General features: G+C 40.4%; 1 protein-coding gene and 1 pseudogene across 1 annotated transcript in view; both read left to right on the forward strand.

The window, feature by feature from the left end:
* LOC143103485 (E3 ubiquitin-protein ligase TRIM47-like) overlaps positions 1-11,404 on the forward strand; it is an 18,911-nt gene extending 7,507 nt beyond the window's left edge. Inside the window, exons 4-6 of the mRNA XM_076267265.1 lie at positions 2,951-3,122; positions 10,747-10,779; positions 10,982-11,404. Of these exons, the coding sequence (XP_076123380.1) occupies positions 2,951-3,122; positions 10,747-10,779; positions 10,982-10,995 (219 nt within the window). The 3' untranslated portion in view covers positions 10,996-11,404. The remainder of the gene's footprint in view (positions 1-2,950; positions 3,123-10,746; positions 10,780-10,981) is intronic.
* LOC143103477 (tripartite motif-containing protein 16-like) lies at positions 3,152-5,781 on the forward strand (annotated as a pseudogene).
* Positions 11,405-12,690: the final 1,286 nt, after the last annotated feature.

Genomic DNA, 12,690 nt, shown 5'->3' on the forward strand with positions numbered 1-12,690 from the left:
CGCCCATGGCCACAATAGTGACTGTTAGTACACTACATAGTCAGATTTTAGGGATTTTTCATTTTTTTGATACATGACAAATTCTAGTCAGAGATGATATGGGGACATTGTCCCAGGTCTGTTTTTTACTTTTAAATTTGTATTACTATACTAAACACCTTCAATTTTCTATTATGTTTTAAGTGTTTCAATTTTTACAAAGAAAAGCCATTATATCACACTATTATGACTATAGTGTAACCAACACCACCCTACAATACAACAACAACCACAAATGTAACAAAAAGTGATGTTGTGTATCTGTTTATTTATTTGTTTGTTTATTATTGTATTTTTTAATTGTATAATTCATTATGTATTTATTTAATTAATTAATTACACAACAGATCGTCCTGCAGGTCTACTGCTATACTTTCAATGTCATTGTCTTTCCATTGAACCAGCAATTGGTCTCCTTTGCTTAGTGGCAGGGTAGGAATTTCACGGCGGCCACGACGTCGTAGCCCCTTGCGTTGGCCGTGACGCCCCTTTGAAAATCAGAGGTTTACAGACCACGGTGGCCTTGGTGCCCCCTTCTTTAAATATTCTGCTTTGCGTCCTACGAATAGCGATATATATTTAGCCTATGGCCTGTCAAAATAATCTTAGCATTCGCAGCGCAAATTACGCAGTGGAGAAAGTGACAACGCAAGAAAGAAAGTGCGTCCAAATTAACCCATTCTTAGTTGAACTACTCGCGAAGTAGCCTACTCATCACACAGACATCACAAGTATCACATGAAAGAGCTTTTTCTCCGCTTTGAAACGATATTAGCCGCTAATTGCTGTGGTGAACGGTTCGCGAGAAAAGTAAATAATATTCAATTTAATCATAAATTCTACTGAAGGTTTTGCGTCCATCTCCCTACCCATTCATCTCGGTGGAATACTTCACGAACCCTTCGTTTAACATATGACAAACCATATATCAGAATAAACAGCAGACCTTACCGAACAGAAAGGTGTAAAGCAGTCCCCTGTACAGTTAGCTGTTCCAGACTAATCCCGTTTTGAATTTGCAGTAAATTTCAACATACATGGATGTCTCCAAATTTGGGATTTAAGTTTTACACTGTGTTTAAATTGTTCCACATTATTTCATAACGGGCCAAATACAAAATAAATATTACAAATGTCGCCTAGATATCGGTAAATCAGAGGACGGCTGACTATAAGAGTTTGTGAAAATAGCCTTAATGATCACAAAATGCTAAGCATGCATCTAGACTATTTGAGTTTCTTAAAGCTGAGCTGTGCTTAAATTGTTCAATACATGATTTCATAACAGGCCAAAATATAAAATAAATGTTAAATATAGCCTAGATATCTGAAAATATTAGATGATCAGATGATTTACAGTTATATGTAATATGTCATGTTTTATGTTTTTGTAATGTTTCATACAGTGATGCAGGTCTACTGCAGTGAATACAACTTTGATCATTTTTATAGCATACTACTGTATAGTTAACTTTGGCCTTGGTGCCCTGACATGTGGCCTTTGTGCCCCCCACCAAATATGCCCAACTGAAGGCCAAGTGGCCTTGCCCCTAAAATGGTGAAATTCCAAGCTTGCTTAGTGGTATTGTTAAGGTCACTAAATGAAGTGGTAACCTACGTTACCTGGCTCCTATGCTCCAAAGGTTTTATATTCATAGGGCCCTATGTTCCCAATGTCCTATGTATCCTGGGACCTATGCTCATTAGGGTAACTATTATGTGCTTCATAAAGCTGGAGGACCCATGGAAACATACAATGCTTGACCTGGGGAACACAGGACCCCTGTCCCTGATCCCATTACATAAAAACTTGAGGAGCCTAAGAGCCTGCTCTGCCCTCAGTTATTGGCCTAATCTAGTGTCAGAGGGGTGTGACATCCACTATATTGCTGAATTTGATTAATTTTATCACTGGATTAAAAGTTGTATCGGCAATTGCAGGCCCAAACATAAATGATCACTTTCATCTAATCTTTCCTCCTGATCCACTAGCTGCCCGCCCCATAGGCAAGCCGTCAAAAAAAACACGTCTCTGTAGGCAGCCTAGGCTCCAAATCTGTACAACAACAATTCCTACCAACAAGTGCTACCAACCACTCAAAGGCAAAATAAATAGTGTTCCAACCAATAACCAACAAGATTCATGTTTAGCAGAGTTTCAATCGCACGGGAGGGAGGGAGTAGCGAGCTAGCTCTCTGTTTTGTTTGAACATCAACAGAAGTGACGTTACCCTGCCATTGCTGATACAAAGGTTGTATCTAAATGCGTAATAGGACACAGTCTGTAATTTGGACATATAATAGTGTCAGGGCAGATTGTTGAGACACTTGATCTTTATTTTTGATCACATGAAGCTTTGCTTCTAGTTTGTCTGACTGGTCCCTGTGGAAGAGACCCTTTACTGTACATAAGTGGAGGGGGTATTGTTGGGAAAAGGGGTGGGGAATATATTTTCTGGTAAGGTTGTTCATACTGCAAGTCTCTGCATAAATTCAGCCAGTATGCCTTCAATAGGCTGACTGGCAAGTTGATTATACCCCCCACCACCTAGTTTATAAGTGACATATAAAATAGTCAATGAGGACAATGATTTACTGTTTTTGAGGTATGATTGTAAACTCTAGGCAGTCAGTTAGATCTGATATGTGCAGGAAATGACTGAAAGTGAAATTAAAATAAAGAACAGCGCAGAACATCAGCTATTACAATAGCTATGTATAATAGTGTGATATAATGGCTTTTCTATGTAAAAATTGGCACACTTATATAATAGAGAATTGCAGTGGCAATGTTGAGGAATGCCATGTGATACAAATTTACAAGAACAGACCTGGGACAGTGTCCCCCTATCATCTCTGAATGGAATTTATTGGAAACAAACACTGTCAACTTTTATATTTTTCTCTGTAGAATATTCCATCATTCCGAAACCCTCCTCGCTCTAAAGACTTACCCAGAATGACCATCAACCAAAGTTTCTCTTTTGAGTCTGTGAAGGAATCTGTCTCTGCAGTGAAGGTGCAGCTGGAGGAGAAACTGGGTGGCATCTTCAAGCAGGAAGTAGCCAAGATATCTGCAGCAGGTTGGACAAACCTCTAGACGCAATGATGAACTACTTTTATAAGACCCTGTTATGTTCAAACTGTTATGGATTCATTTGACTGTATGTTCTGTGTCTGTCAACAGTGGCACATATCCAGATTATCCAGTCTTTAAAATGTGAGTCTGTCATTAAGTTCCATTCTCATCTGCCGCTGTAATAAAACTTCTTTACAGAGCTAACAGGCCTGTCACAAATGTTAAAAAACAAACATTTCCTAAAAGGAGGAGTACACAGAAGAAATATATATGCAATGCAAGATGTGTGTTTTCTTTTGTTCTGTTGCTAGATCCTGAGTGAATGAGTATCTCTGTGTTCGTTCTCAGATACTGACTCTGAACTCCCAGTAAGAAGAACAGACAGTAAGATACTGCCACCAACCAGTAAGCCTTAACTGACTGATTATAACAGCCTCTACGGCTTTACTTTTGGGGTCCAGCAACCCTTACAAAAATAAAATGTTTGCGGCAGATTTGCAGTAAACTTGGGGGTGATTTTTGGGAAACAAATAAGTCCACTAGAAGTACAGTAATTAAGTATGAATGGGCAGTATCTGTACTTTACTTGAGTTTTTAGTTTTCTTCCTACTTTTAATTTTACTTCACTATTTTTTTAAATTGATGAATATAAAAAAATTAATACTTTTAGATCAATGGGATTTCAGTGGTATTTCAACTAAAATTAATATTGAAACAATGTTGAAATGACAATCAAACTAAAGATTAATGTGATTTCAATGGCTTTTTAATTGATATTAAACCTCAGTAAACCCCTATTAATCTGGCAATATGTTGGGAAATTCATATCCTGATTTATCTACAGCCAGGATAAATTTGGCTAGGCATAAGCATGTCTGGTTTAGGCTACACAAGCTTGCATAAATAACCATTGACAACTTGTTATCAGTTTGAAAAGCAAGTGCATTTATTCACTCATCATTTAGAAATTCATGTGTGCTGTGCTTTCCTGCCATCCATTCAGTATAGCATCCATAGACCACCCAGTTGCAGTCAGCCTGATCCTCCACCATCCAGTAGCAGAGTGCAGCGGCACCTAACAGAAATAGAAGGGGGAAAAGAGACAGTTGTTAGATAAATATGTTTGACTGAACAACGAACTAACAGCTAAGCCTACAATCAAGTCATTTTACACCACAACCTACGACTCATACAAACATAGTTCAAAACAAAGGCTACTGTATGTTTCAGCCAGTGACTGTTTGCCATAGAAGGCCATTTCCCTCGCCAGGCCAGCTAACGCTAGGAAAGGCGGCTAACAATTTGAGTGTGAAGGAAATTATTAGCCTACGTATGGGATAATGTATAGAACGCAGGTCATTATCGGGAAATAGGTCCTGAAAGGGCGAACCAGACCCCGATGCGAAGCGGAGGGGTCTTGCTCCACCCTAAAGGGACCTATTTCCCGATAATGACCGGCGTTCTGTACATTATCCCGCTTGTTACACGGCTTCCCAGGCCTCTATTTGAGACCGGCCTTTAACCCAAACCTGTAGCCACACCAGGCCTCTATTTGAGACCACCCTTTAACCCAAACCTGTAGCCACACCAGGCCTCTATTTGAGACCACCCTTTAACCCAAACCTGTAGCCACACCAGGCGTTTAAAAGAGACAGGCGTCTATTTGGGACTCGGCTATTATTTGAAGTTTTACGGTATTCTCTTTATAAAGCAAATGCAACTGTTTTATTGGTAGAAATGTGATATTTTTCTGTTTCAGTGTCTAATATGTTTTCTGAACCAGTGACCAGAGAGGAGTTCTTGCAGTGTAAGTTGGACACACACAAAACACACGAACACACATATACACACACTCAGAAAGACATACATTAAAATGTGCAATCACACAAAGAAACACACACTAAATACTGTACATCCACCCACCCACACACACACACAATCTGTATGAACCCAGCGATACTAAGAAACATGCAGACAGACACACACACACACACACACACACACACACACACACACACACTCAAACAGACACAGACACACACACACACACCCAAACACAAGTCTAAGTTCATCCTGTTTTCTCTTCTCCTCCATCAGACTCCTGTCACTTCACACTGGATCCAAACACAGCACACAGAAACCTCCATCTGTCTGAGGGGAACAGGAGGGTGGAGTGGAGAGATGAGCTCCAGTCATACCCTGATCATCCAGAGAGATTTGATTGTTGGGTGCAGGTGCTGTGTAGAGAGGGTGTGTCTGGACGTTGCTACTGGGAGGTTGAGAGGAGTGGGCAGGTTTACATAGCAGTCTCATATAAAAGCATCAGCTGGAAAGGAGAGGGTAATGAGTGTGGGTTTGGATATAATGATCAGTCCTGGAAGCTGTTCCTCACCAGCTTCAGCTCCTCTCTTTGGCACAATAATAAAGAAACTGAACTCCCTCTAGTGGCCAGTTCCAGAATAGGAGTGTATGTGGATCACAGGGCAGGAACTCTGGCCTTCTACAGCATCTCTGACACAATGACCCTCCTGCACAGAGTCCAGGCCACATTCACGCACACACTCTACCCTGGGTTTTATATATCTACTGGATCAGCAGTGAAGCTGTTGTGACCCACACTGTATACAGCAGGACAGAAATGTAAAGACCCCAGATACAGATAGATGCTGACCAGATATTAGATCAGACACGTGTTTGGTGGTGCTGGTGGGGCATCACGTGATGTGGACTAGAAGTGAATATTTATGAGCTTGTACTTAAGAAGAGATTAAAAAAGATGTTTGATGTATGATGAAATGTACACTTCTTGTTGCAACATGACTGATATGGTTGGCCCAAAAGACTAAAATCCCTGTATGGAATCTTCATGTTGGATGTTAAATGGAAATTGGAATAAAAAGCACACATGATCACTACTGTTTATGGAGTATATTTCATCTTTGTGAGAAATGTAATCAATTCAATAATCCATGTTTGTTTATCAAACCTTTTATAGTTGTTTGTTATGAGTAATTATCACCCAGAGAGAAGAAATACTCTTTTCTGATTGATCTGCAGGGTGGCTATTCATTCTGAATAACGGGACACCTATGATGTAGATCTGGTAAAAAAAAGTTTAATTACCATTCTCTATCAATACTCACTGAATGGTAAACGATGGTTGAGCCTGTAAGCAGACTAGGCAACAATATAATCAACTGTAAACAAACTAAACAAAGTTTAGAATGAAAATAAACGTGTTATGTGTTTTGTAGGCTACTGTAGCATAGATTGTGAATGTTATTGTAACTGAATGATACGAGAACTTACTGAATGACAATGTAACCGGGTAATATTTCAAATGTGCATGAACAAAGACAACTATTCAACTATGTGTGTGTGTGGAGAGTAGGCTGAACGAGAGAAGTGCAAGACTAAACATTTGCCATCTCTTGCGGTGGCTGGTCCAGCCGTCACACAGATGAACCTGCAAAACTGGTTTGATGTTCTGTGTCAGAAAAGCCAGGCATCTGAGGCATGATGAAATATGGCTTTTACCAGAACACATGAGAGCTGTTCTCATATCTCCACACCCTCACATGAGCTGTTCTCATATCTCCACACCCTCACATGAGCTGTTCTCATATCTCCACACCCTCACATGAGCTGTTCTCATATCTCCACACCCTCACATGAGCTGTGTCTGAATGTCTCTCTGCTGTCTCTCTGTGTGATTACATCAAATTAAACACACTGGTCTGCTGCCTGGTCATTACTGGATGACCACAGACCAGTGTTGCTCTAACACCAGACCAGATGGCTATTAACACAACACTGATCTGAACTGCAGAGACTCAAGACTCCTGATACAAAACAACTGACCACAGGGGGCCGCCTAACACTGTATCTTATAACTGCACATGTCCACATGATCACAGTGTGTTGTGTCCACTTCAGTTCATGCCCTACATATCAATCTGATCCAACCAGCTTTTCCACTATTTCACTCAGAAACACAGGCATCTGATTGGCTACTCCCTCATCCCCACCCTCCCCCACCTGCCCTACCTGTCCTCCTCCTGAGAGTTCTGATGAAGCAAAACAGAAACGAAACTCAACTCTCACTCTGCTGCTGCTTCTCAGAGTGTGTGTTGGTGTGTGTGAGAGATAGAAAATGGCGGAGGCGATTTCTCAGGAGGAAGAGTCTTTCACATGTCCAGTGTGTCTGGATCTGCTGAAGGATCCAGTGGCTATTCACTGTGGACATAATTTCTGTATGAGGTGCATTAAGGGCTGTTGGGATCAGGAGGATCAGAAAGGAGTCTACAGCTGCCACCTGTGCAAACACACCTTCACTCCCAGACCTGTCCTTTACAAAAACCCTCTGATTGCTGAAATGGTGGAGAAATTTAGGAATCCAGAATCCAGGCTGCTGCTCCTGCTCAGTGTTCTGCTGGACCTGGAGATGTGGAGTGTGATGTCTGCACTGGGAGAAAACTCAAAGCTGTGAAGTCCTGTCTGGATTGTCTGCTGTCTTACTGTGAAACTCACTTCAAAGTTCACAATGATGTAAACCCATGGAAGAAAACACTCAGTGATTGATGCCACAGGCCAGCTACAGAAGAGGATCTGCTTTCGTCATAAGAAGGTGTTAGAAATATTTTGTCGTACTGATCAGAGTCGTACTGATCAGAGAGTATATGCTATCTGTGCACAATGGACGAACATAAAGGCCATGACACAGTCACAGCTGCTGCAGAATGGAAAAATAAACCTTGTAAAGGTCTATATGCTATAATATGTTTGTACAATTGCAATAACATACTTCTTAAACACAAGTCAAGTTTGTTCAGAGCCTGCGAAATATTTGATCTTTTGTGCAGTATCATATTCAGCTGATACTGCCATGTCAATGTTTGACATATTTATATTTTATACATTTTCCACTTTGTACCTGCTATAATTTCCTGGTTCATGTCTTCTCTGATAGAGTCTTCCAGAAATCAGCAGACTTTAATGCTTAATGTCAGAGGTTCTACTGAAAACAAATTGAAAGAATAGTTAAGACAACTAAAAGAACTGACCACATTACTCCAATACTTAAGTCTCTAATCACTAAATGGAACCGGACCTTATCAGACTTCCTTCAGCAGTACCCACTTTCCAGACCTCTCAGGTCACAGGAGAAATAATTGTTGGTAAAACCTGCTGTGGGAACTAAACATGGTGAAGCAGCGTTCAGCTGCTACAGTATATGAACAGCTCTGGAACCAACTGTTGCCAGTTAGACTTAAGACCAAACTATTCTCAGATGCTCTCTGCTAACTGATCAAGTGCAGTTCCTGTTAATCAGAGGTACTTTGTAGTTTAATTATCCTATTTTGTGTTGTTTATTGTTATTGTTGTTGTTAATGTTTTATTATTCCTTTTTATGGTATATATTGTAGCTATTTCCCTTTTATGATTTTGTTAACTTTTATTTACTATTATTTGCATTAAATGTAAAGAACATTAAAATGTGAAATGTATGAAATGTGCCATTTAAATAAACTGGCTGCATTTTTATCAACAGAAGCAGTTGGGGCAGACCCAGGGGAGATTTCAGCAGAGAATCCAGGAGAGAGAGAATGAGCTGCAGGAGCTAAGGAAGGCTTTGGAGACTCTCAAGGTGAGTACTGACCAGAGGATAAGACAACAGCTGGTTGTAGCTCTCAAATGTAATCATAAGTAATATGGGCTATTTATCTGCTATAACTAGATTACAGGTATCAGGTTGTTTGCCAGAACAAACTCCCTTTTCATTCAATTGCTTAATGATACACATGTTGAATTCATGATGGATAATGGAAACACATGCAGAACAGACTACTAGTAGTAATAGTGTTCTATTAGATATTAGTTTAGTAATTGTAATGTTCTATGAGTAAGTACACTGCAAAGTCTGTATTATAAATGCTGAATCATAGAGGGTGAGAATTCTAAATTAGCAGTAATAAATTATAATTCCACTCTTGGGCGAGATTGTTGAATCTGCCATCTCTACAGCACACAAAGAACCACTGACACCATGAAACACTTTCAGCTTCACCTCCCTCTTTGTGTCTCCTGCCCTCCTCTTTGTGTGTCTCCTAACAGAGCTCTGCACAGACAGCAGTGGAGGACAGTGAGAGGATCTTTACTGAGATGATCCGCTCCATTGAGAGAAGGCGCTCTGAGGTGACAGAGCTGATCAGAGCTCAGGAGAAGGCTGAGGTGAGTCGGGCTGAAGGACTCCTGAAGCAACTGGAGCAGGAGATTGCTGAGCTGAAGAGGAGAGATGCTGAGCTGGAGCAGCTTTCACACACAGATGATCACATCCATTTCCTCAAGGTACATTTGATCTGCACTCCTGAAAGTGAAATTAAATGTAAAGAATAAGACAAAGTATTGAGTTGATAGCTTTCTGTGAAATATATGACATATGTCCAAATACCAACAGTGTGTAATAAAACTCTGTATGTGAGCTGTATGATGTGTGATGAGGTAATAATAGATTGTATTGCTTTACATGCAGTATGTACAGTATGTATCTAACATGTACACACACTTAAACACACTAATGTTTAATTCACTAGTTCGCCCATTGGATTGCTTAGACTTTAGATTAAGTGCAGAGGATAGCAAGTTTGGCTTGGTAGCTGGCCATGGTCCTGGGATGCCAATAGTGGAGATCACATGCGAGTGATGTCTGCTAACACCCCCTATGGATGAGGGGTACTTTAGAGCTTAGAGCTAATAGTGAAATGGAGGAGCAAGGGAGGAGGTGGGAGGCTTTGCAACTCCAGCATGACGTAATGGGCAGTAAGGAGGGTTTTATTCCATAAGAACGGAAGTGGAGTGAGTGATGGCTGTCAATCAACCCTATGGGCTCCTCCCGAACTTTGTTTAGAAAACATAATTTCACTTGTGAAACTGAAATTACATGTAACAAATAAGACAGAGTATTGAGTTCATAGTTTATGTGAAATATATTACATACAGTATGTCCAAACACCAGCAGTGTGTAATACAAATCTGTATGTGAGCTGTATGATGTGTGATGAGGTAACATATAGATTGTATTGCTTTACATGCAGAATGTACAGTATATATCTAACATGCACACACACTTAAACACACTAATGCTTAATTACACACACACTAAAGCAACTGATTTAACTCATTATGTCTGCAGCCTTTGGGGGAAACAGCCCTGACTGAATATTCAGGTGATCTGTCTCACCTTTTGTGTTTCTCTCTGCAGAATGTTGTGTCAGTCACTGGTGCTCCTTGCAGTATAGTTCCAACCAACATGACCTTCACACTCTCAACATATTTTTCTCTGTAGAACATCCCATCATTCCAAGACTCTCCTCGCTTTAAAGACTTACCCAGAATGACCATCAACCAAAGTTTCTCTTTTGAGGCTGTGAAGGAATCTGTCTCTGCAGTGAAGGTGCAGCTGGAGGAGAAACTGAATGGCATCTTCAAGCAGGAAGTAGCAAACATATCTGCAGCAGGTTGGACAAACCTCTAGAATGGACGCAATCATGAACTACTTTTATGAGACACTGTTATGTTTAAACAGTTATGGATTCATTTAACACTGTATATTCTGTGTCTCTCAACAGTGGCACATATCCAGATCATCCAGTCTTTAGAATGTGAGTCTGTCATTAAGTTACTTTTCCATCTTCAGCTGGAATAAAACTTCCTACCAGGCCTGTCAGATGTTAAAAAACAATCATTTCCCAAAAGGTGGAGTATATACACACAAGATAACATAGTTGCAAAGCTAGATGTGTCTTTTGTGTTGGTTTGTTCTGTTGATCCTGGGTGAATGAGTGCCACTGTGTTGGTTCCCAGATACTGATCCTTAACTCCCAGTCAGAAGAACAAGCAGTTAGGAGATGCTGCCACCGTAAGTCTGTTGCCATACAGTAAGTCTTTAGGATTTATATCTGGGGTCTAGCAACGGAATGATAGTTTCACTGAATCTTTTTTCATCTTTAAAACCTTCTTTCAGCTGCCAAACCTAAGAGGCATGGGGGTGTGGCTGGGCCCCAGAATGTGAAATTAATGCCCTTTAGATGTTTAAATCGATCAATAATAGCAAACAAAACCAGAAGTTGATGGATGTCAGAGATAGAGTTAGAATGCAGCTTTAAAAACCAGTAACTTTATAATGCTCTAAACTACTAGATTACTAATCGCATTACTTCTACAGGTGTCTTGTGCTAATGAACTGATTGTGTTGGCTTAGAACTGAAGGTCTTCTAAATATGCCCCTACCCTCTTAATGAAAATAAGGGGTTCGTCAGTTGGAGGTTTTGAATCTGGTGACTCATAATTCCACATAACCTTCTTTATACAATCTCTACTGATGTGATTTAAAATCAGTGTGCTGTCATCAATAAATATTCTCTTTATATGGTAAATGCAACTATTTTATTGGTAGTAAAGTGATATTTTCTGTTTCAGTGTCTGATATTTCATTGTCTGATGTTTTTCCTGAACCAGTGACCAGAGAGGAGCTCTTGCAGTGTAAGTTGGACACACAAACAGACATGCACACACACACACGCACACACTCTTTGTACTATGTACACATGTACCCAGTGACACTAAGAAACATGCACGCATACACACACACACACACACACACACACACACACACACATGTACAAATATACACAGTAAGAAGCGCAAACACACAAAGAAACACACATTAAATATACCCACACAAACACACACACGCACACACACAACCATACACATGTGTACATGTACACACACACACACACACACACACACACACACACACACACACACACACACAAACAAATACACACATTATGATGCACAAACACACAAAGAAACGTACATTAAAGCATTAAAACGTACATTAAAGCATTAATTAAGCATGTACATGCACATGTACCCATTGACACTAGTATAACTATGTATATATACTCTTTTGATCCCGTGAGGGAAATTTGGTCTCTGCATTTATCCCAATCCGTGAATTAGTGAAACACACTCAGCACACAGTGAACACATAGTGAGGTGAAGCACACACTAATCCCGGTGCAGTGAGCTGCCTGCTACAGCGGCGCTTGGGGAGCAGTGAGGGGTTTGGTGCCGCACGCGCAGCATGAGTTAGTATAGTGTGTGTGTGAGAGAACATAGTTGTGTGTGTAAGAGAGTATGCTAGCGTGTGTGAGAGCATATAGTTGGGTACGTGAGAGAGTATGCTAGTGTGTGTGAGCATATAGTTGCTTATGCACACACACAAACACACACACACACACACACACGCACACACACACACACACACACACACACACACACACACACACACATACAGTACACATATACACATAAAATGCACACAGTAACATGCACAATCACACAAGCATACAATAAATACACCCACACAAACACACACACACACACACACACACACACACACACACTGTACTATGTACACATGTACCCAGTGACACAAAGAAACATGCACACACACACACACACACACACACACACACACACACAACCTTACACATGTGCACATG

The sequence above is a fragment of the Alosa pseudoharengus genome, unplaced genomic scaffold (genome assembly GCF_046254945.1).
Source record: "Alosa pseudoharengus isolate Yale_2024_CS ecotype anadromous, Long Island Sound unplaced genomic scaffold, YU_APseudo_1.1 YU_APseudo_1.1_scf_45, whole genome shotgun sequence".
Taxonomy (NCBI): Eukaryota; Metazoa; Chordata; class Actinopteri; order Clupeiformes; family Clupeidae; genus Alosa; species Alosa pseudoharengus.